This window comes from Podarcis vaucheri (genome assembly GCF_965113315.1).
Source record: "Podarcis vaucheri genome assembly, chromosome: 7".
Lineage (NCBI taxonomy): Eukaryota > Metazoa > Chordata > Lepidosauria > Squamata > Lacertidae > Podarcis > Podarcis vaucheri.
In genome coordinates, this window is record NC_138765.1 from 3,223,099 (window position 1) to 3,246,573 (window position 23,475).

The window sequence follows — 23,475 nt, forward strand, 5'->3', positions numbered from 1 at the left end:
CGAATGCAGGGGGGAGGCAGGCGGGAAAAGCCCCCAAAAGCCGCACACAAGTTTCCCCAGGAGGGAGAAGGGACTGACTGGCCGCATCAGTCCCTTCTCCCTCCTCATAGAAAAAACCGCAGGAGCCGCGCGCTCCTTAAAGGGTGCGCAGCTCCCGTGGGCTTTTGCGGGAGGTGGGGGAATTGCCATAGCCGCGCGCAGCCTCTCCAGCCGGGAGAGGCTGCGCAAGGCTAAAGAACCCAAGACAGGGAGCAGGATCCATCCCGCTGGCTGTCTTGGCTTCTGCCATAGCCGCGCAACCTCTCCAGCCGGGAGCTAAACCTCTCCAGCGCGGCTAAAGAAGCGTGGCTAAAGAAGCCAAGGCAGCGAGCGGGATGGATCCTGCTCCCTGTCTTGGCTTCTTTGCTCTTTGGGGCTGGGGGGAGGGGGAAATAATATTTTTTTCTTGATTTCCCCCTCTAAAAACTAGGCGCGTCTTGTGGTCCAGTGCGTCCTATAGAGCGAAAAATACGGTAAAGAGCGAAGGCCAAGCAGTCATTTATAACGGTGTGAGACCACAGAGGATATGAGATGCAATTTTCTGGAATGCTCCGCTCTCGGCTGGAAAACACTACTCTTTATTTACTTTAAAAAGTTCCCCCCGCCACCTCCCCACTACAAAGCCCAGAAAATAGTTTACAAATCCAATTGCGAGACTGTCAAATGCCAGCCGAAGTCAAAACCAGCTGGACCATCAATACTAATAATTTTAAAAAATCAAGAGGAAGAACAGAGCAATCAATATATTTCTATATATAAAGAAGCAGAGAAAGCAGACTGATCTCAATAAAGTTACTTCATGGCTAGTGACCATTTATAGTCTTGACCGCCGTGAATTTGTTGACTCCCCAGAAAGGTTTTTTTTTACTTGACAGCCCTCACTTTGACTCCCCCTTCCCCTCCATTTTGTCTAATCCCTGTTTGATTTAACATTACCTCCAGACTCTCGCTATTTCGTGAGAGGGGCTGAATCGCATGCTAGAAATTTAGGTCCATGCAAATAATAATAATAATAATAATAATAATAATAATAATAATAATAATTTATTATTTATACCCAGACCATCTGGTTGGGCTTCCCCAGCCACTCTGGGCGGCTTCCAAAAAAATATTAAAATACTGTAATACATCAAACATTAAAAGCTTCCCTAAACAGGGCTGCCTTCAGATGTCTTCTAAAAGTCTGGTAGTTGTTTTTTCCTTTGACATCTGGTGGCAGGACGTTCCACAGGGCGGGCACCACCACCGAGAAGGCCCTCTGCCTGGTTCCCTGTAACTTGGCTTTTCGCAGTGAGGGAACCGCCAGAAGGCCCTCGGAGCTGGACCTCAGTGTCCGGGCAGAACGATGGGGGTGGAGACGCTCCTTCATGTCTACTGGGTCTTTGAGGCCGTCTAGGACAGAATGATGGGGGTATACAGGTATTCAGGTATACAGGACCGAGGCCGTTTAGGGCTTTAAAGCTCAGCACCAACACTTTGAATTGTACTGGAAGCCAATGTAGGTCTTTCAAGACCGGTGTTATGTGGTCTCAGCGGCTGCTTCCAGTCACCTGTCTAGCTGCCGCATTCTGGATTAGTTGTAGTTTCCGGGTCACCCTCAAAGGGAGCCCCATGTGGAGCGCATGGCAGTAGTCCAAGCAGGAGATAACCAGAGCATGCACCACTCTGGCGAGACAGTCCGCAGTGGATTAAAGTGCTCGCAGGCATTAAATCCACTTCAAAAACAACAGCAGAATTTTTTCTGTTAGGAAAGTGACAGGGAATTGAACTAAAGGGTATAGAATAATGATCGGCTGATGGGAAGACGTACAGCCGCTTGGGGGAAAAATGAAAACAAAGGCTCAGTAAAAAGTAGACATTGCCCCTCTGCGTAAGCTCTGTGCAAGCAAATCAGGATCCGTGCTCAATAAAGCAATCATATGGAGCAGTCTTAAGTTAGCAGCCCTCGCCAGAAGTTGGTCCTTCAGTTATCCTGGCTCTGGAGCATTTAATAATATTAATTAATAATTAGAATTTTATCATTTATACCCTGCTCATCTGGCCAGGTTGCATTTAAGGGCCTTATGGGTTAAAACCAGCACTAGTCTGCAGGAACTAACTGGATCTTGAAATATTGGGGAACCATTACTCACCATAAAGGTAAAGGGTAAAGGGACCCCTGACCATTAGGTCCAGTCGTGGCTGACTCTGGGGTTGCGGCGCTCATCTCACTTTATTGGCCAAGGGAGCCGGCATACAGCTTCCGGGTCATGTGGCCAGCAGGACTAAGCCGCTTCTGGCGAACCAGAGCAGCGCATGGAAACGCCGTTCACCTTCCCGCCGGATTGGTACCTATTTATCTACTTGCACTGGCGTGCTTTCAAACTGCTAGGTGGGCAGGAGCAGGGACCGAGCAAGGGGAGCTCACCCAGTCGCAGGGATTCGAACCGCTGACCTTCTGATCGGCAAGTCCTAGGCTCTGTGGTTTAACCCACAGCGCCACCCGCATCCCAATTACTCTCCATAGTTAGTCCCAATTAATAACCTGGCTAGGATTTACAACCTCGGCTATAATAATAATAATAATGATTTATTATTTATACCCCGCCCATCTGGCTGAGCTTTCCCAGCCACTCTGGGCGGCTCCCAATGAAATTTTAAAAACAGTACAGCATTAAATATTAAAAACTTCCCTAAACAGGGCTGCCTTCATATTTATTTTTTTTAAAGATAGGATAGCTGCTTATTTCCTTGACATCTGATGGGAGGGTGTTCCACAGGGCGGGTGCCACTACCAAGAAGGCCCTGTCTGGTTCCCTGTAACCTCACGTCTCGCAATGAGGGAGCGTTGCAAGGGGGGGTTTATCCAGATGACCTTTGGGTGTCCTTCCTAGCGCCACAATTCTACGATTCTACGACATTCTGTGGGTTTTTATATAAATGTTTTTTATTGGTTTTACGTATAATCACATTACATAACATCGTACCCTCTTATTTTATCTCTTTGGCTCGACTGAGCCTAATGGCTTCCATGCCTCCCGTCTGACGCTTTACAAAATTAAACTTTACATCTTCACATTTCGCTTCGTTTCCTATCCTTGTTATAACATTACCTAAAATATTCTATTACTCAACAGGTAGCAATTTCATCTTACAGATCTTCAAAGAGCCGTGCTAACGATGTTAAATTGCTTACAGTTGCCTTTCAAATATAATATACGTTTGTTCCAGTCCTTTTGGAACGCTTGGTCTCGCTATGGCATTCTGGACCGATTGAAGCTTCTTGGAAGCTTTTGCGAACACAGCTAAGGGCAGCCGGGACGCCGTTAAGAGGTCAGTTCGTTCCAAAGGAATCGCAGAGCGAAGAAGTTGTGAGCAGAATGTGGGGAAACCCTTACCCTTTGAACAAAGCACTCCGCGACAGCCTCAGCGCTGGTGTTTCGCTCCATGTCTTCCAGTAGTTCACTGCTCAAAGACAGAGAAAACATAAATAAGGCTTCTCGCGATGCTTTCTACCCTGCCACCGGCCCTGCCCATCGAACAATACTGGGCTGTGGCAATACAGTGGTACCTTGGCTCTCAAACTCTCTTTTTTTCTTTTCAAATTTTCAAGTTCATTTTATAACACAAATAAAGAACACAAAGCTATGGTTTTCCAAGTAGTGATGTATGGAAGTGAGAGCTGGACCATAAAGAAGGCTGATTGCTGAAGAATGGATGCTTTTGGATTATGGTGCTGGAGGGGACTCTTGAGAGTCTCATGGACTGCAAGAAGATCAAACCTCTCCATTCTGAAGGAAATCAGCCCTGAGTGCTCACTGGAAGGACAGATCCTGAAGCTGAGGCTCCAATACTTTGGCCACCTCGTGAGAAGAGAAGACTCCCTGGAAAAGACCCTGATGTTGGGAAAGATGGAGGGCACAAGGAGAAGGGGGCGACAGAGGACGAGATGGTGGGACAGTGTCATAGAAGCGACCAGCATGCGTTTGACCAAACTGCGGGAGGCAGTGGAAGACAGGAGTGCCTGGCGTGCTCTGGTCCAGGGGGTCACGAAGAGGCAGACAGGACTAAACGACTAAACAACAACAACAAAATATATATATTTTTTAAAGGGCCACAAAAAGGCAAAATAAATAGCAAAAATAAGACAGACCTCATCATAACACTCAAATCAGAAGCGTAACTCTCAAAATGGAGCACCTTTGGCTTCTGGAAAAAGTTCACAAATTGGACCACTTACTTCCGGGTTTGCAATGTTTGGGTTCCAAGTTGTTTGAGAACCAAGGGGCCACTATAATGGACTACCTTCCAGGGCTGTCCTTTTGGACCACCACTTGCCTGCCCCAGGCAAAGCATTTTGTGCGCGTAGGCAAGCGTACTGGCGGGTGCTTCGTGAACGTGAAATTATCGATCCTTTTTCACGGCGGAGGAAAGGTCACAGCGCGGTCTCCCTCGGCACAACCGGCTGGGGTGGGGTGGAGACGCTCCTTCCTCTAAAGGGTTAACTGGGGCCGCGCGATCCGAGCTTCCAACTTTCCCCACATCTTCCATCCGTACCCCCCACTGGGCTCCGCTTAAGCTCTTAAACAGAGCCAGATGGGAAAGCAGGTTGGTTGACTGAGAGGTTGGCAGGCGACCAGCTTTTGGGGGAAGCAGCGGGAGATGGAGCGCGAGAAGGGGAAAGAGGAAAGGAAATGGTGTGAGAAAGGGGGAAAAGGGGGAAGAATGTGGCTGCTGGCCAGGAGACCCTGTTAGGGAACAATGTTTCCGTGGCTTCAACTCCCATCGTCGGCTGGGGTTTACAGAGACCTTCCTTTTCTGATGGGGAATATGTTTTTCCCCCCAATATGGGGCAATCAGGGCATTGCAAATGTCCTCCGGGAACAGAAGGAAGGCGACGCGTCCATTTTTAGGCACAGGAAAACTGAGTCAAGGCTGGCTGCAAATTCAAGGTGGCAAGCAGACAATCTCCTAGGGAGAGCAGAAACTGCTCACAGGGGAGCAAGGGGGAAAGTTTGGCAAGCAGGAAGAGCTTGTTCCTTTTGTTGCCTCAGAGTGGTATATAGACAGACAAGCCATAATTAATAATAATAATAATAACAATAATAATTGTATACCGCCCTTCGTCCCAAGATCACAGGTTGGTTCGCAACATAAAATCATCAAATGAGAACATAAAATACGTAATAAAAACAATATGAAGAACAGGAAGAAAACCAATAACCTCTCAACCACAAACATGTTTAAAAGGACATCAAATGTTAGTCAGCCAAAGGACTGGTGAAAGGGACACATAAAAGGAGTTATGGGTTTGCAGCACTGACAGATGCTTCTGGACTAAACTGAGAAGTCTCAGATTCTAGCTTTTCCATCTTCCCTCACCTGGAAGGATAAAGCCTCTATATGACATGAGCCAACAGTGTGACGCGGCAGCTAAAAAAGCCAATGCAATTCTGGGCTGCATCAATAGGAGTATAGCATCTAGATCAAGGGAAGTAATAGTGCCACTGTATTCTGCTCTGGTCAGACCTCACCTGGAGTACTGTGTCGAGTTCTGGGCACCACAGTTCAAGAAGGACACTGACAAACTGGAACGTGTCCAGAGGAGGGCAACCAAAATGGTCAAAGGCCTGGAAACGATGCCTTATGAGGAACGGCTAAGGGAGCTGGGCATGTTTAGCCTGGAGAAGAGGAGGTTAAGGGGTGATATGATAGCCATGTTCAAATATATAAAAGGATGTCACATAGAGGAGGGAGAAAGGTTGTTTTCTGCTGCTCCAGAGAAGCGGACACGGAGCAATGGATCCAAACTACAAGAAAGAAGATTCCACCTAAACATTAGGAAGAACTTCCTGACAGTAAGAGCTGTTTGACAGTGGAATTTGCTGCCAAGGAGTGTGGTGGAGTCTCCTACTTTGGAGGTCTTTAAGCAGAGGCTTGACAACCATATGTCAGGAGTGCTCTGATGGTGTTTCCTGCTTGGCAGGGGGTTGGACTCAATGGCCCTTGTGGTCTCTTCCAACTCTAGGATTCTATGATTGTATGATTCTATGATATGTGTGGGAGCTGGTAGCAGTTACTTGGTCCTGAAAGAAACACACTTTGTGCATGCCCAGAGGCGCTGTTTACTTGCTCCAAGTGTTTGCGCATGTGACAGGTTCTGGGACTGATCCAAATCCAACGGGTGGAGGTGGCCCAGTTGCAACGGAAACACGCTTTGTGCATGCCCAGGGGCACACTTCACACGTCCCAGATCCTTTGCGCTCACAACAGGTTGTGGAGCTGGCCTAAATTAAACCCTCTCTAACACCAAACAATGAGTAAACTGGGGCAGTTGGAGCAGTGGCGTAGCGTGGGTTGTCAGCACCCGGGGCAAGGCAAGTAATTTGCGCCCCCTAACCCGTGGATTTTAGCACTCAAGTGCGAGCGCCCCCTCGGATTTTTCCGGTAACACTTGACTTTATAGAATCATAGAATCGTAGAGTCGGAAGGGACCCGATGGTCATCTAGTCCAACCCTCTGTGGTGGTGGTGATGATGATGATGATGATGATGATGATACATTTTATTTATACCCCGTCCTCCCCAGCCAGAGCCGGGCTCAGGGCGGCTAACACCGGTAAAATTACAATAGAAACATAATGAGGGGAGGGACCAATTTAAAATACAGGTTAAAATGCAATTTGAAAAGCAGCCTCATTTTAAAAGTAGCCCACAAATCAAAACTGTAAGGGGAGGGAAGACATAAGGGTCCCACTGAGTCCAAACCAAAGGCCAGGTGGAACAGCTCTGTCTTGCAGGCCCTGAGGAAAGGTGCAGGACCGCGCAGCTGTCCCGTGCGGGGATCGAACCTGCAACCTTGACATCCCTATTTCCATAGGGTTCGGGTTTCCGAGTGGCTAGGGAAACCGAGCTGGATGGGGAGGGGAAGCCACAAACATGAGTCTGACCAAACTGCGGGAGGCAGTGGAAGACAGGAGTGCCTGGCATACTCTGGTCCAGGGGGTCGCGAAGAGGCGGACACCACTAAATGACTAAATAACAACAACAACAATAATAATAATAATGTATGAAGTTACATTGAAAGACCTACATTGGCTCCCTGTACGTTTCTGAGCACAATTCAAAGTGTTGGTGCTGACCTTGAAAGCCCTAAACGGCCTTGGTCCAGTATACCTGAAGGAGCGTCTCCACCCCCATCATTCTGCCCGGACACTGAGGTCCAGCGCCGAGGGCCTTCTGGCGGTTCCCTGCCTGCAAGAAGTGAGGTTACAGGGAAGCAGGCAGAGGGCCTTCTCGGTGGTGGCACCCGTCCTGTGGAACGCCCTCCCACCAGATGTCAAAGAGAAGAACAACTACCAGACTTTTAGAAGACATCCGAAGGCAGCCCTGTTTAGGGAAGCTTTTAATGTTTGACGTATTAATATTTTTTTGGAAGCCGCCCAGAGTGGCTGGGGAAGCCCAGCCAGATGGGCAGGGTATAAATAATTTATTTTTATTTTTATTTGACACCCCCCAAGCCAAGGAGATAAGTAACTCTACAACTTCACAAGTCATCTGAAGGGAAGTTTTTTTTTTAATGTTTCATGTTTTATTATATTTTTATCCAAGGTGACTGGGGCAGCCCAGTCAGATGGGAAGGGTATAAATAATAAAATTATTACTATTATTATTATTATGGAATAGGGCGTCTCAATTTTCTTTGATGAAATGTTGCAAGGTATTCCGATTAATGCTTTTTATAGAATATTGGACACGGTGCGAGTTTATGGCTGCCAAGTATTGGCCTGAAAGGAAGCGCAGCCGGCGTCAGGGAACTGCTGGAGGATGGAGCTTGCAAGTGTTAGAATGCAAAATGCGGACAGGTTCAGGCACGCAAGAAGGTGGGGGAAAGGGGAGCCCGGATGGCTCAGTTTAAGAGCACGGCGCTGATAAGGCCAAGGTTGCAGGTTCGATCCCTTGTAGGGGGGCAGCGGCGTATTACTGCATTGCAGCGGGTGGGACTAGATGACCCTCGGCTCCCTTCCAGCTCGACAGATTCTATGAAAGCGCATGGAGCGCGGAAGTTGCATTGCAAGTAGTACGCAGGGGGGGCGCAAGGGTTGCAGAGAGGGAGGGAGGGAGGGAGGGAGGGGGGAACTGGCCCTCCGCTGGACAACTGACCCGGCCGGGCTCTGTTTCCCAGGGAAGCAAGAAGTTGCAATCCAAAGTTGCAGAAGCGCCCTGCTCCTTCTTCCGCGGAGGGAAACGCTCCTGCGGAGGCGAGAGGCAGCGAGGAGGCGACGAGGTAGGGAGAGGAAAGACGGGGGAGGGAACCCAAGGAGGATTTGCACGAGAGGGAATGAAGGGGAAACGCGCCTCCCACGCGGAGCACTTTTCCCCGGGAAATGCACGGGGTGGGGTCGTGGCTGATCCGTGCTGCGCGCTCGCATCGTGCGGCCCAAAGTGCTGCAGGATCGCCAATGCAAGACCCCCTTTTAAAACCTCCCCCTCCCCCAGCTCTGGAAAAAAAGGGGGAAGGGGATGGCGTCAGGGTGCGGAGGCTGCCCGTGCCCGGCGTCGGTGGTGTCAGCGCTGCTGCAGCGGCTGCTCCTCCTACGAGCAGTGAGTGGAGCGCAGCCGCAGCGGCGGCGGCGGGGGGCGCGCGCGCGCCAAGGCGCAAAGCTGGCGGTGGCGGCGGGGAGCCCGGCGGAGGAAGGAACTTGTCCCTTCCCTCTGGACTCGCGCCCCCCGCAGATGTTGCGCCCGGTGCGGCTGGCACCCCTGGCACCCCCCACGCTACGCCACTGAGTTGGAGACAGACCAGAGAAGGCACACCACTAATTCACTGGGGAAGAAAACGTTGGCCAGACACAATCGGAAGCTCAGTATTTAACTTCCCTGCTGCTCCTGAAGGCTGGGACTTGGCAGATCCATGGAGTGGAAGAACTTTGGGACGCCTCTTTTGAAAAGGGAAGATTGAGTGCTTGTATCCTTCCTTCGAGGACAACGCTTCTCCATAAACTCACACGCTCCGGTCTTTTTCTGACCTCCATCTTCCCCATCGCCTCCAAAACACACACTTCCCCCCTCCTTCCAAACCGCTCTCCGGCACCCACAAGCCCGGCTCAAATTACCTTCTCAGCAAATTCCAAGCTAAAAGCATTTCCGCCTTGAGAAACCCTCCTGTTCTTCTGGACCATGTTAATTGCTGCAAACACACACACAGAGAGAGACACAGATCCCGGCTTGCTTAGATCTGGGAAAAGGGAACTGCGTGGCTAAATATCCACTGGAGGGATGCTACTGGCTTATAACACTGGCATGAGTTCATCGCTGTCACCTTATTGCCTTGTGTTCTATGAGATGCTAATAATAATAATAATAATAATAATAATAATAATAATAATAATAATAATTTATTTCTAACCCCCACCTCCCAAATCTGGCGGGGTTTCCCCAGCCACTCTGGGCGGCTCCCAACAGAACATTAAAATCACGATAAAACATCAAACATCAAAAACTTTCCCTAAACAGGGCTGCCTTCAGATGTCTTCTGAAAGCTGTATAGTTCTGTATCTCCTTGACATCTGATGGCAGGGAGCTCCACAGGGCGGGCGCCACTACTGAGAAGGCCCTGTGCCTGGTTCCCTGTAACCTCGCTTCTCGCAGGAAGGGAACCGCCAGAAGGCCCTAGGAAGTGGACCCCAGTGTCCGGGGTGGACAATGGGGGTGGAGACGCTCCTTCAGATATACTGGACCGAGGCCGTTTATGGCTTTAGAGGTCAGACCCAACACTTTGAATCATGCTCGGAAAAGTACTGGGGGCCAATGTAGGACTTTCAGGACCGGTGTTATGTGGTCTCGGCGGCCGCTGCCAGTCACCAGTCTGGCTGCCGCATTCTGGATTAGTTGTAGTTTCCAGGTCACCTTCAAAGACAGCCCCACGTAGAGCACATTGCAGTAGTCCAAGCGGGAGATAACCAGAGCATGCACCACTCCGGCGAGACAGTCTGTGCGCAGGGAGGGTCTCATCCTGCGTACCAGATGGAGCTGGGTGACAGCTGCCCTGGACACAGAATGGACCTGCGCCTCCATGGACAGCTGGGCGTCCAAAATGACTCCCAGATAGCGCATGTTTACTACTGGGCCCTTTCAAATCCGGAACAGGTTAGCGGGCTCATCACACACAAGTCAGATCCTGAAATGTGTGAGCTATGGGTGCACAATTCCAGCTCTGAGCAGAACCAAGTTACACTAAAATGTTGGTGAGAGGAAAATAAGGAGCGATGAGGTGTTTGGAAAGTCCAGACTACGACCTGGGAGAGACCAGGACTCATTTCCCAACTCAGTCGTGAAAACTCACTGGGTGACCTTGCGCCAGTCATTGTCTCTCAGCCTGTCCTACATCACAGGGCTGTTGTGTGTGGGGGTGTTTACATAACAATAAATACAAATTCCTCTTTCAGGATCACACGCAAGATCATATTCCTATACTCTACAGGTCACGCAGATTACTTAGGTCTGCAACGTTTGCTCAGTTAATTGGTAAGATTAGTCACATGTAAACGACGGGGAGAAACCTGCGTGACATAAATGCCATTATAAATCCCCCCCCGCTGGTTATTGGTACCACCCAGGAAGCCCAATTCGTTTTATCGCTCATAGCCAAAGGCCTTCACAATGAACAAGAGGGCAAAAAGCAAGACAATCCTCTAAAATCACACAACACACCGTACTTTTCGTTCTATAAGACGCACCAGACCACAAGACGCACCTAGTTTTTGGAGGAGGAAAACAAGAAAAAAAAATATTCTGAATCGCAGAAGCCAGAACAGCAAGTGGGATCGCTGTGCAACGAAAGCAGCAATCCCTCTTGCTGTTCTGACTTCTGGGATAGCTGCGCAGCCTGCATTCGCTCCATAAGACGCACACACATTTCCCCTTACTTTTTAGGAGGGGAAAAGGTGAGTCTTACAGGGCAAAAAATACGGTAAGTCTATAAACCTACAAACCTAGACAGTGTCTTAAAAAGCAGAGACATCAACTTGCCAACAAAGGTCCGTATAGTTCAAGAGGCCTGGCATGCTCTGGTCCAGGGGGTCGTGAAGACGCGGACACGACTAAACAACAACAACAAGTCTATAAAAGTCTACAGCATAAAAGTTTAATATTGCAATGCATCAGCAGAAGTGAGGTGAAGCCCCTTAGCTGCCAGAGCAAATCTGGCTACCAGATGTCCAATTTGCAGGTCTTTATCAGCCAAGAGTTTGAGAACCAAGGAACCACGGTATCTGGACTACCTTGCAGGGCTATCGCTTACCAGGGGAATTGATCTGAGAACCAATAAAGAACAGGAGATAAAAAAATAATTCTTTCGGCACTGTCTATAAAGCGCAGATCAACAAACAGGGCATAATGTCTTCACCCTGATTACATCCATAAATTCATTTCCATATTCCATAAATGCATATGAGCTATTGCAAGAGCTATTACCCTCTAAGCATACAGAGGGCATCCGCTGAAACCTAAGTTCAACTATCAACTATAGCCCCACATAATTGTATAAATCATAGAATCCTAGAGTTGGAAGAGACCACAAGGGCCATCGAGTCCAACCCCCTGCCAAGCAGGAAACACCATCAGAGCACTCCTGACATATGGTTGTCAAGCCTCTGCTTAAAGACCTCCAAAGTAGGAGACTCCACCACACTCCTTGGCAGCAAATTCCACTGTCAAACAGCTCTTACTGTCAGGAAGTTCTTCCTAATGTTTAGGTGGAATCTTCTTTCTTGTAGTTTGGATCCATTGCTCCGTGTCCGCTTCTCTGGAGCAGCAGAAAACAACCTTTCTCCCTCCTCTATGTGACATCCTTTTATATATTGGAACATGGCTATCATATCACCCCTTAACCTCCTCTTCTCGAGCCTAAACATGCCCAGCTCCCTTAGCCGTTCCTCATAAGGCATCGTTTCCAGGCCTTGGACCATTTTGGTTGCCCTCCTCTGGACACGTTCCAGTTTGTCAGTGTCCTTCTTGAACTGTGGTGCCCAGAACTGGACACAGTACTCCAGGTGTGGTCTGACCAGAGCAGAATACAGTGGCACTATTACTTGCCTTGATCTAGATGCTATACTCCTATTGATGCAGCCCAGAATTGCATTGGCTTTTTTGGCTGCCGTGTCACACAAAGGTCTGCGGTAATAAGAATGGGTCACAGGAACATAGGAAGATGGTGACCTTCAAGTTGTGGGGCAGGTGGTGGTGGGGCAATTCCCTGCCATTTGGAAAGCTTATTCTGCTGGTGCCAAACCCTCCCTCCCTTCTCCAGGTGCCAGGAAGCCTTGCCGACTCACCTGTTGAACTCATAGATGTCTTCAATGTTGCAAAACAAGGCGCTGACTTGTTCTGGTTTGAGCGGCAGCTGTCCGCAGTCGATGATGCAGCCCAGGTAGTCCTGAGGGAAGGGAGGATGGAGAAAAGAAGGAATCAGCGGCAGAGATACCTCGTGACTATCGCAAACACACCACCAGGGCAGCATGGCTTAGCCTTTGCTAAGCAGGTGCTTGGAACTACAACTCCCAAGCGCCATCTCCAACTCCTCAAAAGGAAGCTTTTAATGTTTAACAGACCACCGTATTTTAATATTGAAATATACTCGGAGTCGAGAGTGGATTTCATGCTCTTTATACAGCTCATAGTGGTGAGGAGGAATGGAAGTTCCCCCAAAATGTCTGCTTTATATACAGTATTTACACAATGGGCCCCACGTGATTGGCTAATTCCAGGATTCTCCTGTAGGCCAATCAGGTTGCAGATTCACTTCCACATGGAGCTAGATTGGGTGGCTCCTGTGGACCAATCAGACTGCTGCATTCTGGATCCTATTGTTCTAGGACCAATCAGACTGCTGCATTCTGAATCCTATTCAACTCAGTACATAACAAATATTTTGTTGGAAGCCGCCCAGAGTAGCTGGGGAAACCCAGCCAGATGGGCGGGGTATAAATAATAAATTGTTGTTGTTGTTGTTATATCAATGGCGTCTCCGAAAAATCTGACACATCACTTAGGAAGACAGGCAAACTAATAACAGTGTACTGGAATAAGCAAAGGTCACCCGTACTGAAGCAATGATTCTTCAACATCAACTTCATTGGACTGGTCATGATGCCTGATGATCGTCTTCCAAAGCAACTACTCTATTCCGAACATAAAAATGGAAAGCGTAATGCTGGTGGTCAACAAAAGAGGTTTAAAGACTCTCTCAAGGCAAATCTAAAAAATGTAGTATAAGCACTGACAACTGGGAAACTCTGGCCTGCGAGCGCTCCAGTTGGAGAACAGCCTTGACCAAAGGTGTCCTGGGCTTTGAAGACACTCGAACTCAGGACTCAAAGGAGAAACGTGCTAAAAGGAAGGCACGCTGGGCAAATCCACACCAGGATCAACTCCCACCCGGGAACCAATGTCCCCACTGTGGAAGGACGTGTGGATTCAGAATTGGCCTCCATAGTCACTTACGGACTCGTTGTTAAGGCCGTGTTCATGGAAGACAATGTTACTCGGCTACGAGGGATCACCAAAGAAGGAGAAGGAGAAGGAGAAGGAGAAGGAGAAGGAGAAGGAGGAGGAGGAGGAGAAGGAGAAGGAGGAGAAGGAGAAGGAGAAGGAGAAGGAGAAGGAGAAGGAGAAGAAATAATAATGTGTCCTCAGCACAAAGACTCTGTCCTTTCCCATAAGGGACCCTCACGTCGTCCCATCTCTGCAGGGACGGAAACAGCCAATGTTTAGACGCCGCAGCCGCTCTCTGTTTGTCCCCAGCTGCCAAGAGGCCTGGGAGGAGATGCTGGAAGAAGCGTCTTTTGGACCAGCTGCCCAGAAGAGAAAGGTGATGATGATGATGATAATACAGTGTCACCTCTGGCTGCGAATGGGATCCATTCCAGAGGCCTGTTTGCAACATGAAAAGAGCGCACCCCGCAGCGGCATGTTTGCACACGCGTGGGTTGCAATTTGGCGCTTCTGTGCATGTGTGTGATGTCATTTTGTGCTTCTGCGCATGCGCGAGTGGCAAAACCTGGAAGTAACCCTTTCCGGGAAGTAACTTCCGGGTTGCTGCGGGACGCAACCTGAAAAAACGTAACATGAAGCAAACGTAACATGAGGTATGACTGTCATCATTTTATGATTTATACCCATCTGGTTGATGCTGTTGCGTGGAGAAGAGGCGGCCCCGAGCCGTTCAGGCAGCTTTCTGAGGAAGTGAGTAACACTGCAGGAGAGGTCCCAGGAGCACTGATGACCCTCTCTTCCTCTGTGGATTTGCCCAATCCTCTTTTACAGCTATCCAAGTTGGAGGTCAACATGGCCTCTTGTGACAGTGAGTTCCATAGTTCAACTACAATGGTACCTTGCTTCTCAAACACCTTGGTTCTCAAAAGCTTTGGTCCTCAAACTTCCGAAAACCTCTGTAAGTGTTCCGGTTTTCAAACATTTTTCGGAAGCTGAACATCTGATGCGGCTGTCGGCTGCACCAATCAGAAGCTGCGCCTTGGTTTCCCAACATTTCAAACAGACTCCTGGAACGGATTAAGTTTGGCGCTTTTGTTTTGGCTATTTATTTTGTGTTTTTGTTTTTGAGGCTTTTTCGGTTAATTTGTTTTTGTGACTGCGTAGAACCTAGTTCAGCTACTGATTGATTGATTGTGTGACTGCAGTACATTGTTTATCGCTTTCATTTTATGGATAAAAGAGCCCCCATCCAAACAATTTTTATCACCTGCAATTCTGTCTTATTTATTTTATTATACTCTCTTATTTATTTTTATCACCTACAATACTGTCTTATTTATTTTATAGTACAGCACATTGATGATTGCTTTCATTTTATGGATCCATGGTCTTGTTAGATAGTAAAATTCATGCTAAATGGCTGTTTTAAGGGTTGTTTTTAAAAGTCTGGAACAGATTAATCCGTTTTGCATTACTTTCTATGGGCCTCGGTTTTCGAAAGCTTTGGTTTTGGAACGGACTTGTGGAACGGGTTAAGCTTGAGAACCAAGGGACCACTGTATGTTTTTTGTGAAAAAGGACTTCCTTTAATCAGTCCCAAATCTTCCAGCCTTCACCTTCATCGCACACCCATGAGTTCTAGCACTATGAGAGAGAAGGAGAAGACTTTCCCAGTGGCGTAGTGTGGGTTGTCAGCACCCGGGGCAAGGCAAGTAATTTGCGCCCCCTAACCCGTGGATTTGCGCCCCCTAACCCTAACCCCCAGATGTTGTGCCCGGTGCGGCCGGCCCCCCCTGCACCCCCACGCTACGCCACTGGACTTTCCTCTGCTCCCTTTCTCCATGCTGCGCATCGTTTTTATAAATGTTACTCGTCCCACCAGTTACTCGCCTTTTCTCTAAACTAAGAGGTCCCTGAGAAAAGCAATGACAAACCTAGACAGCATCTTAAAAAGCAGAGACATCCCCTTGCCAACAAAGGTCCGTATAGTTCAAGCTCTGGTTTCCCCAGTAGTGATGTATGGAAGTGAGAGCTGGACCATAAAGAAGGCTGAACGCCGAAGAATGGATGCTTTTGAATTGTGGTGCTGGAGGAGACTCTTGAGAGTCCCATGGACTGCAAGAAGATCAAACCTCTCCATTCTGAAGGAAATCAGCCCTGAGTGCTCACTGGAAGGACAGGTCCTGAAGCTGAGGCTCCAAGACTTTGGCCACCTCAGGAGAAGACTCGACTCCCTGGAAAAGACTCAGATGTTGGGAAAGATGGAGGGCACAAGGAGAAGGGGACGACAGAGGACGAGATGGTGGGACAGTGTTCTCAAAGCTACCAGCATGAGTTTGAGCAAACTGTGGGAGGCAGTGGAAGACAGGAGGGCCCGGCGTGCTCTGGTCCAGGGGGTCACGAAGAGTCGGACACGACTAAACGACTAAACAACAACAACAACAAGAGGTCCCTAATGTGGCAACCTTTCCTCGTAAGAGGAGTCGCACCGTGTCGCTTGCAAACGGGCCAAAGAGCCGTTGGGATTTCAGAGAGACGATGCGCAGACAATGAGAGAGGGACGACTGGGGGAGTCTTAATTTAGGGGCAAGCAAGAAACCGTCTCCGCAGCCAGACAGACCCCAGTTGGCTTTCCTCTCCTCTTTCAGTGGTCCCAGGAGAGGCCAGAGAATTCCAGAAATTCCAGCAGTAAAGCGAAGCAGAGTCTGGAGGAAGAGGCTCCACAGGAGATGGCAAATGGGCTCGACTCCAGCAGTTGCTTCCACCCTGGAGGGGCTGCGGAGTCAACGCCTGATGGCAAATCCAGGGCTCAAAGAAGACCTTCTGGAGGAAGACAAGGACCCGTCTAGCTCAGCATCCTCTTATCCCAGATGCCGGAGGGAAACTAGGAAGCAGCCGCTATGACCTCCAGGAATTGGCATTCAGAAACAGTGCTTGGCTGCTGCGGCTGGCAGCCGTCGATAGGCTGCTCCCCCGTGAATTTGCCCCATCCTCTTTTAAAGCCATCTATTTTGTTATAATAATATAAGTGAGAGATTTTACTTTCTGGGGCTCCATGATCACTGCAGATGGTGACAGCAGTCACGAAATTAAAAGACGCTTGCTTCTTGGGAGAAGAGCAATGACAAACCTAGACAGCATCTTAAAAAGCAGAGACATCACCTTGCCAACAAAGGTCCGTATAGTTAAAGCTATGGTTTTCCCAGTAGTGATGTATGGAAGTGAGAGCTGGACCATAAAGAAGGCTGATTGCCAAAGAATGGATGCTTTTGAATTTTGGTGCTGGAGGAAACTCTTGAGAGTCCCATGGACTGAAAGAAGATCAAACATCTCCATTCTGAAGGAAATCAGCCCTGAGTGCTCACTGGAAGGACAGATCCTGAAGCTGAGGTTCCAGTACTTCGGCCACCTCAGGAGAAGAGAAGACTCCCTGGAAAAGACCCTGATACTGGGAAAGATGGAGGGCACAAGGAGAAGGGGACGACGGAGGACGAGATGGTGGGACAGTGTTCTCGAAGCCACCAGCATGAGTTTGACCAAACTGCGGGAGGCAGTGGAAGACAGGAGTGCCTGGCGTGCTCTGGTCCAGGGGGTCACGAAGAGGCGGACACCACTAAACGACTAAACAACAACAACAACAATCTGGCTGAGTTTCCCCAGCCACTCTATGCGGCTCCCAATCGAGTGTTAAAAACCATACAGCATTAAATATTATTGTTGTTGTTTAGTCGTGTCCGCCTCTCCGTGACCCCCTGGACCAGAGTAAGTCTTAATTCGTTCCGGAGGTCTGTTCTTAACCTGAAACTGTTCTTAAGCTGAGGTACCACTGCCGCCGCGCGATTTCTGTTCTCATCCTGAAGCAAAGTTCTTAACCCGAGGTACTATTTCTGGGTTAGCGGAGTCTGTAACCTGAAGCGTGTGTAACCCGAGGTATCACTATATTATACAGTGGACGTTCACAACCCGCAGCGTTCGCAACCCGTGTCTGCGCATGTGCAAAGCGTGATTTAACACTTCTGCGCATGTATGGCTGCCGAAACCCGGAAGTAAACCGTTCGGGTACTTCCAGGTTTGCAGTCCGCAACCCAAAAAAACACAACGTGAAGCGGACGCAACATGAGGTATGACTGTATTATTATTCTATTCTATTCTATTCTATTCTATTCTATTCTATTCTATTCTATTATAAATTTTCCAGCATTCAGCCTTGTCCAGCATTCAGGGCAGTTGTGCTCAGTGGGCAGAGCAACAACATAAAGCCAATCTCCATGCAGCAGCGAAGCATAGGGCACACAGCCCTGCCTTGGGGCTACAGCGTTTTGCTGGGGGGCATGTCTGTCCGAACAAGAAACTTTTTGTGCGCAGGAAACTCTCACAGGCTGAAGGCGAGGGGAGCACCTTTCCCTGTGACGCACGGGCAGGAAGGAAAATTTAAATATGTGTTTCCTGACCGCAGTGGGCTACAGAGTCCACACCCCTAGTAGGCAGCACCCCCTGTTTCAGAACTCCACCCCCCACACCCCCAGGTTGAAAAGGTGCACACAAGAATCGTAAGAGTCGGAAGGGACCCCAAGGGTCATCCAAACCAACCCCCTGCAAAGTGCAAATCGCAGCTTGCTTCCAGAACCAGGCCTTACTGCCTGTGGCGAGAGAATTTAAGAGCATCCCTGTGAACATGAGGACATGAGAAAAGCCTGCAGGCCAGTGACCCGTCCAGTCTATTTTTTTTTAAAAAATATTTTATTAAGTTTTCACAATAAAAGACAAAAAAGATACAAAATCACAAAAAAGACAATACAATACAAAAATACAAACATTAAACACATCAAAAAGAAAAAGAAAAAAGAGATAAAAACACATGTAGTAACAAAAAACAAAAATTCCCCCTTTCTTAATTTCTCATCTTCAATTAGCTTATTTTCCGGACTTCCTCACGTCTCCCGTTCTTGTATCCCTTTTTAAAATTAATTCAGCAAATTCATATCCTATTAATTTATCTGTTGTTAATCCAATCTTACATTTTACTTTGTTGCTAAAGCCCCTGCGATTCATTTCAATGTCCTTAACATTCATAAATTTTACAATATTTCTGCAAATAAATTTTAAATGTCTTCCAATCTTCCTCCACCGTCTCCTCTCCCTGGTCTCGGATTCTGCCAGTCATTTCCGCCATTTCCATATAGTCCATTAGTTGCATTTGCCAATCTTCCAAGGTGGGTAGATCTTGTGTCTTCCAATGCTTTGCGATGAGAATTCTTGCTGCTGCTGTAGCATACATAAAATAAGTTCTATCCTCCTTTAACACCGATTGGTCCACTATGCCCAGGAGGAAGGCCTCTGGTTTCTTCGGGAAAGTATATTTAAATACCTTTTTCAGTTCATTATATATCATTTCCCAGAAGGCCTTGATCCTTGGGCACGTCCACCAAAGGTGAAAGAATGTACCTTCAATCTCTTTACATTTCCAACATTTGTTATCGGGCAAATGATATATTTTTGCAAGCTTGACTGGGGTCATGTACCAGTGACCCGTCCAGTCTAGCATCCTATTCTCAGTGTGGCCAACCAGATGTGTCTCTGGGGAAACCTGCCAACAGGTCCTGGTGCCAACAGACCTCTCCCCTTCCAGCAGTTTTCAGAGTTCAGAAACATTTATGCCTCTGACCATGAAGGCAGACCACAGCCGTCATGAGGAGTAGCGATTGATAGCCTTAACTTCCTCCAGAATCTGTCTCCAGTCCTGCTTTAAAACTATCCAGGTTGGTAGCTGTCCTTGCCTCCTGAGGCAGGCAGTTCCAAATGTGCTGCGCGAAGAAGTACAGTGGTACCTCGGGTTAAGCACTTAATTCGTTCCAGAGAGCTGCTCTTAACCTGAAACTGTTCTTAACCTGAAGCACCACTTTAGCTAATGGGGCCTCTGGCTGCCGAGCGATTTCTGTTCTCATCCTGAAGCAAAGTTCTTAACCCGAGGTAAAATTTCTGGGTTAGCGGAGTCTGTAACCTGAAGCGTATATAACCTGAAGCGTCTGTAACCTGAAGCGTCTGTAACCCGAGGTACCACTGTATTTTATTTTGCCTGCCAATAATAATAATAATAATAATAATAATAATAATAATAATTTATTTCTACCCCGCCCACTCTGGGTGGCTTCCAATGAAATATAAAAAATACATTAAAACATCAGTCATTAAAAACTTCCCTAAACAGAGCTGTCTTCAGATGTCTTCTAAAATTCAGATAGTTGTTTATTGCCTTGACATCTGATGGGAGGGCGTTCCACAGGGCGGGCACCACCACCAAGAAGGCCCTCTGCCTGGTTCCCTGTAACTTGGCTTCTCGCAATGAGGGAACCACCAGAAGGCCCTTGGAGCTGGACCTCAGTGTCCGGGCAGAACGATGGGGGTGGAGACGCTCCTTCAGGTATACTGAGCCTTTGAGGCCGTTTAGGGCTTTAAAGGTCAACACCAGCACTTTGTATTGTGCTTGGAAACATACTGGGAGCAAATGTAGGTCTTTCAAGACAGGTGTTATGTGGTCTCGGCGGCCGCCCCCAATCACCAGTCTAGAAGCCGCATTCTGGATTAGTTGTAGTTTCCGGGTCACCTTCAAAGGGAGCCCCACGTAGAGCTCATTGCAGTAGTCCTTCAATCTTCTAACATTCAACTTTGTTGGACGTCCACGATTTCTAGCATTTTATGGGAGAGGGAGAAACCACCACCCCTCTCTCTCTTGCTTGCTCCCCCCCCCAAAACTAAAAAGTCCCAACTGCTGCAACCATTCCTCACAGGGCAGTCACACCGGTGTGATCAGACTACAGTGGTACCTCGGGTTAAGTACTTAATTCGTTCCGGAGGTCCGTTCTTAACCTGAAACCGTTCTTAACCTGAAGCGCCACTTTAGCTAATGGGGCCTCCTGCTGCTGCTGCGCCACCGGAGCATGATTTCTGTTCTCATCTTGAAGCAAAGTTCTTAACCCGAGGTACTATTTCTTGGTTAGCGGAGTCTGTAACCTGAAGCGTCTGTAATCCGAGGTACCACCATACAGCCAAATGCCTCCGAGAAGGCCACCTCGCAAGGCGCCGAGACAAGAGCTCTCTCTTGCTGTTTCCAGGAACAGGTAAGGAGACGAACACGGTGGTTCAAAAACTCTGCAAAACTGGATCAGGAAACACCTGGCTGTTCGCTTTCTCACACATTACAGCAAAGAACCGCCCCGTTAATTTATGTCATTGAGGCTGAGCAAGAAGCAAACGCTGAATTTTAAACGCCGCTGTGGAGGTGTGCCAGGAAGGCGCAAGTTAACTCCTGCTCTTCTGAAAAGCAGAATGCAAACAGGCCAGGGAAAGTGAGGAACGAACGGCTTCCTTAAGACGGTGGATCTCCAAAGAAATAACCTGCCTGGGCTTCCCCAGATTACTGAATATGTGGACGGGCAACATGAAACCTTCTCGCTGCAAAGAGCTTTTGGCGTGGGTGTTAAATGCAGCCAGGATTTCAACAGCCCAGCAACGAGAAACCGGAAAACGTCAGCAATGGGCTGTGTGGTGTAAGAGTTTACGGTCTTTGGCCACTGCGGGGGAAATTACGCATCAACTACAAGTTTCCGGGGAGGATCAAGATGCTTATTATGTCATCTGGTGGAATTATATTTCCTATGCTTTGGATTTGTTGTTGTTTAGTCGTTTAGTCGTGTCCGCCTCTTCGTGACCCCCTGGACCAGAGCACGCCAGGCACTCCTGTCTTCCACTGCCTCCCGCAGTTGGGTCAAACTCATGCTGGTCGCTTCGAGAACACTGTCCCACCATCTCGTCCTCTGTCGTCCCCTTCTCCTTGCACCCTCCATCTTTCCCAACATCAGGGTCTTTTCCAGGGAGTCTTCTCTTCTCATGAGGTGGCCAAAAGTATTGTAGCCTCAACTTCACAATCTGTCCTTCCAGTGAGCCCTCAGGGCTGATTTCCTTGAGAATGGAGAGGTTGGATCTTCTTGCCGTCCATGGGACTCTCAAGAGTCTCCTCCAGCACCAGAATTCAAAAGCATCAATTCTTCAGTGATCACCCTTCTTGATGGTCCAGCTCTCACTTTCCACTACTGGGAAAACCATAGCTTTTACTATACGGAACTTTGTTGGCAAGATGATGTCTCTACTTTTTAAGATGCTGTCTAGGTTTATGACTGCTTTTCTCCCAAGAAGCAGGCGTCTTTTAATTTTGTGGCTGCTGTCTCCATCTGCAGTGATCATGGAGCCCAAGAAAGTAAAATCTCTCACTGCCTCCATTTCTTTGGATTTAAGATGCGCCAAATCCATGATACACGCCAGCTCAGGAAAAAGGGAGGCTTGGCTTGACATTGGCGCGTCACCGTGTCTTTCTCTTACAATTTATAATAATAATAATAATATTTTATTATTTATATTCTGCCCATCCGGTTGGTTTCCCCAGCCACTCTGGGTGGCTTGCAACACATATAAAAACATAATACAGTGGACGCTCGGGTTGCAAACATGATCCGTGCGGGAAGCATGCTCGCAACCCACAGCGCGGCATGTGCGCATGCATGGGTCGTGATTCGGCACTTCTGCGCATGTGCAAAGTGTGATTTAGTGCTTCTGCACATGCACAAGTGCTGAAACCGGAAGTAACCAATTCCGGTATTTCCGGGTTCGGTGCGGTGCGCAACCCAAAATCGCACAACCCAGAGCGTCTGTAACCCGAGGTATGACTGTAAAACATTGAGCATTAAACAAAAACACTTCCCCGGACAGGGCTGCCTTCAGATGTCTTCTAAAGGTTGCGTAGTTACTTATTTCCTTGACTCGCGGAGTCGCATAACTCCACACCCTCCAACATTTCTCCCGTGAAAATAGGAACGCCTTAAGTGGGACATTCCTGGATCAAATCAGAAACCGGGACAGATTCCGTAAATTTGGGGCTGTCCCTGGAAAGTAGGGGCGCTTGGAGGGTCTGGGGTTTGTGTGTTTTTTTGTGCAATTTACATTTCCTTAGCTGCACCTCACACTAAAGTCAGAACAAGAACATAGGAACTTCCCAGCACAGGGCTGCCTTCAGACGTCTTCTGAAACTCATATAGTCCTCCACACCTGCCCATATTAAAAGCTTCCCTAAACAGGGCTGCCTTCAGATGTCTTCTAAATGTCAGGTAGTTGTTTATCTCTTTGACTTCTGAAGGGAGGGCGTTCCGCAGGGAGGGCGCCACCACCGAGAAGGCCCTCTGCCTGGCTGCCTGTAACTTCACTTCTCGCAGTGAGAGCGACAACAATTTTATTATTTACTATTGCTTGTTTGCTTTTTGCATGGTGCGACATAATACTCTGTTCCCTCACTTTGTTGTTAAGAACATAGGAAGAGGTTTGCCGGATCAGGCCAAAGGGGATCATCTCCCGGTATGCCCCAGCGGAGGACCTTAAGGTCCATAAATAGCAACACCCTCGAGGTCCCGGGCGCTAAGGAAGTCAGATTAGCCTCACGCAGAGCCAGGGCCTTCTCCGTGATGGCCCCGGCCTGGTGGAAGGCTCTGTCTCCTGAGACCAGGGCCCTGCGGGATATGATTTCTTTCCGCAGGGCTTGTAAGACAGAGTTGTTCCGCCTGGCCTTCGGCTTGGAATCAACTTGATCTCCTCCCCCTCTTTCCTTTTTCCTTTCTCCTTCTGTGATGGAACTCCTGTTTGGGGACTTCCCTGGCTTTTTTCTGGCCCATGTAGGACCAGTCTGGATAGTTGGCCTTGGTGAAGATTTGACGTTTTCATCCCCAAAAAAGTTTTTGATTTGAGTTTCCACTGAAATGAGGCTGCATTTTAATGTTGTATTTTAATCTTGTTTTTTAAGTTGTATTTCAATCAATTGTTTTTATATTTGGTGTTAGCCGCCCTGAGCCCTTGGCTGGGGAGGGCGGGGTATAAATAAAACTATTTATTATTATTATTATTATTAGTCCAGCATTCTGTT

At 48.2% G+C, this 23,475-nt stretch overlaps 1 protein-coding gene and 1 long non-coding RNA gene across 3 annotated transcripts in view; both read right to left on the bottom strand.

Annotated features, from left to right (window-relative positions):
- The window catches only part of LOC309537044, a 101,729-nt gene that overhangs the window by 33,266 nt on the left and 44,988 nt on the right, over nucleotides 1–23,475 (bottom strand). The window lies entirely within an intron of this gene.
- PLEKHG2 (pleckstrin homology and RhoGEF domain containing G2) overlaps nucleotides 1–23,475 on the bottom strand; it is an 83,099-nt gene that overhangs the window by 33,266 nt on the left and 26,358 nt on the right. For both annotated transcript variants that reach the window (XM_082230940.1, XM_082230939.1), the window contains exons 4-5: nucleotides 12,353–12,453; nucleotides 3,417–3,483 (exon numbers count right to left, since the gene is read on the bottom strand). In XM_082230940.1, the coding sequence (XP_082087066.1) occupies nucleotides 3,417–3,483; nucleotides 12,353–12,453 (168 nt within the window). The remainder of the gene's footprint in view (nucleotides 1–3,416; nucleotides 3,484–12,352; nucleotides 12,454–23,475) is intronic.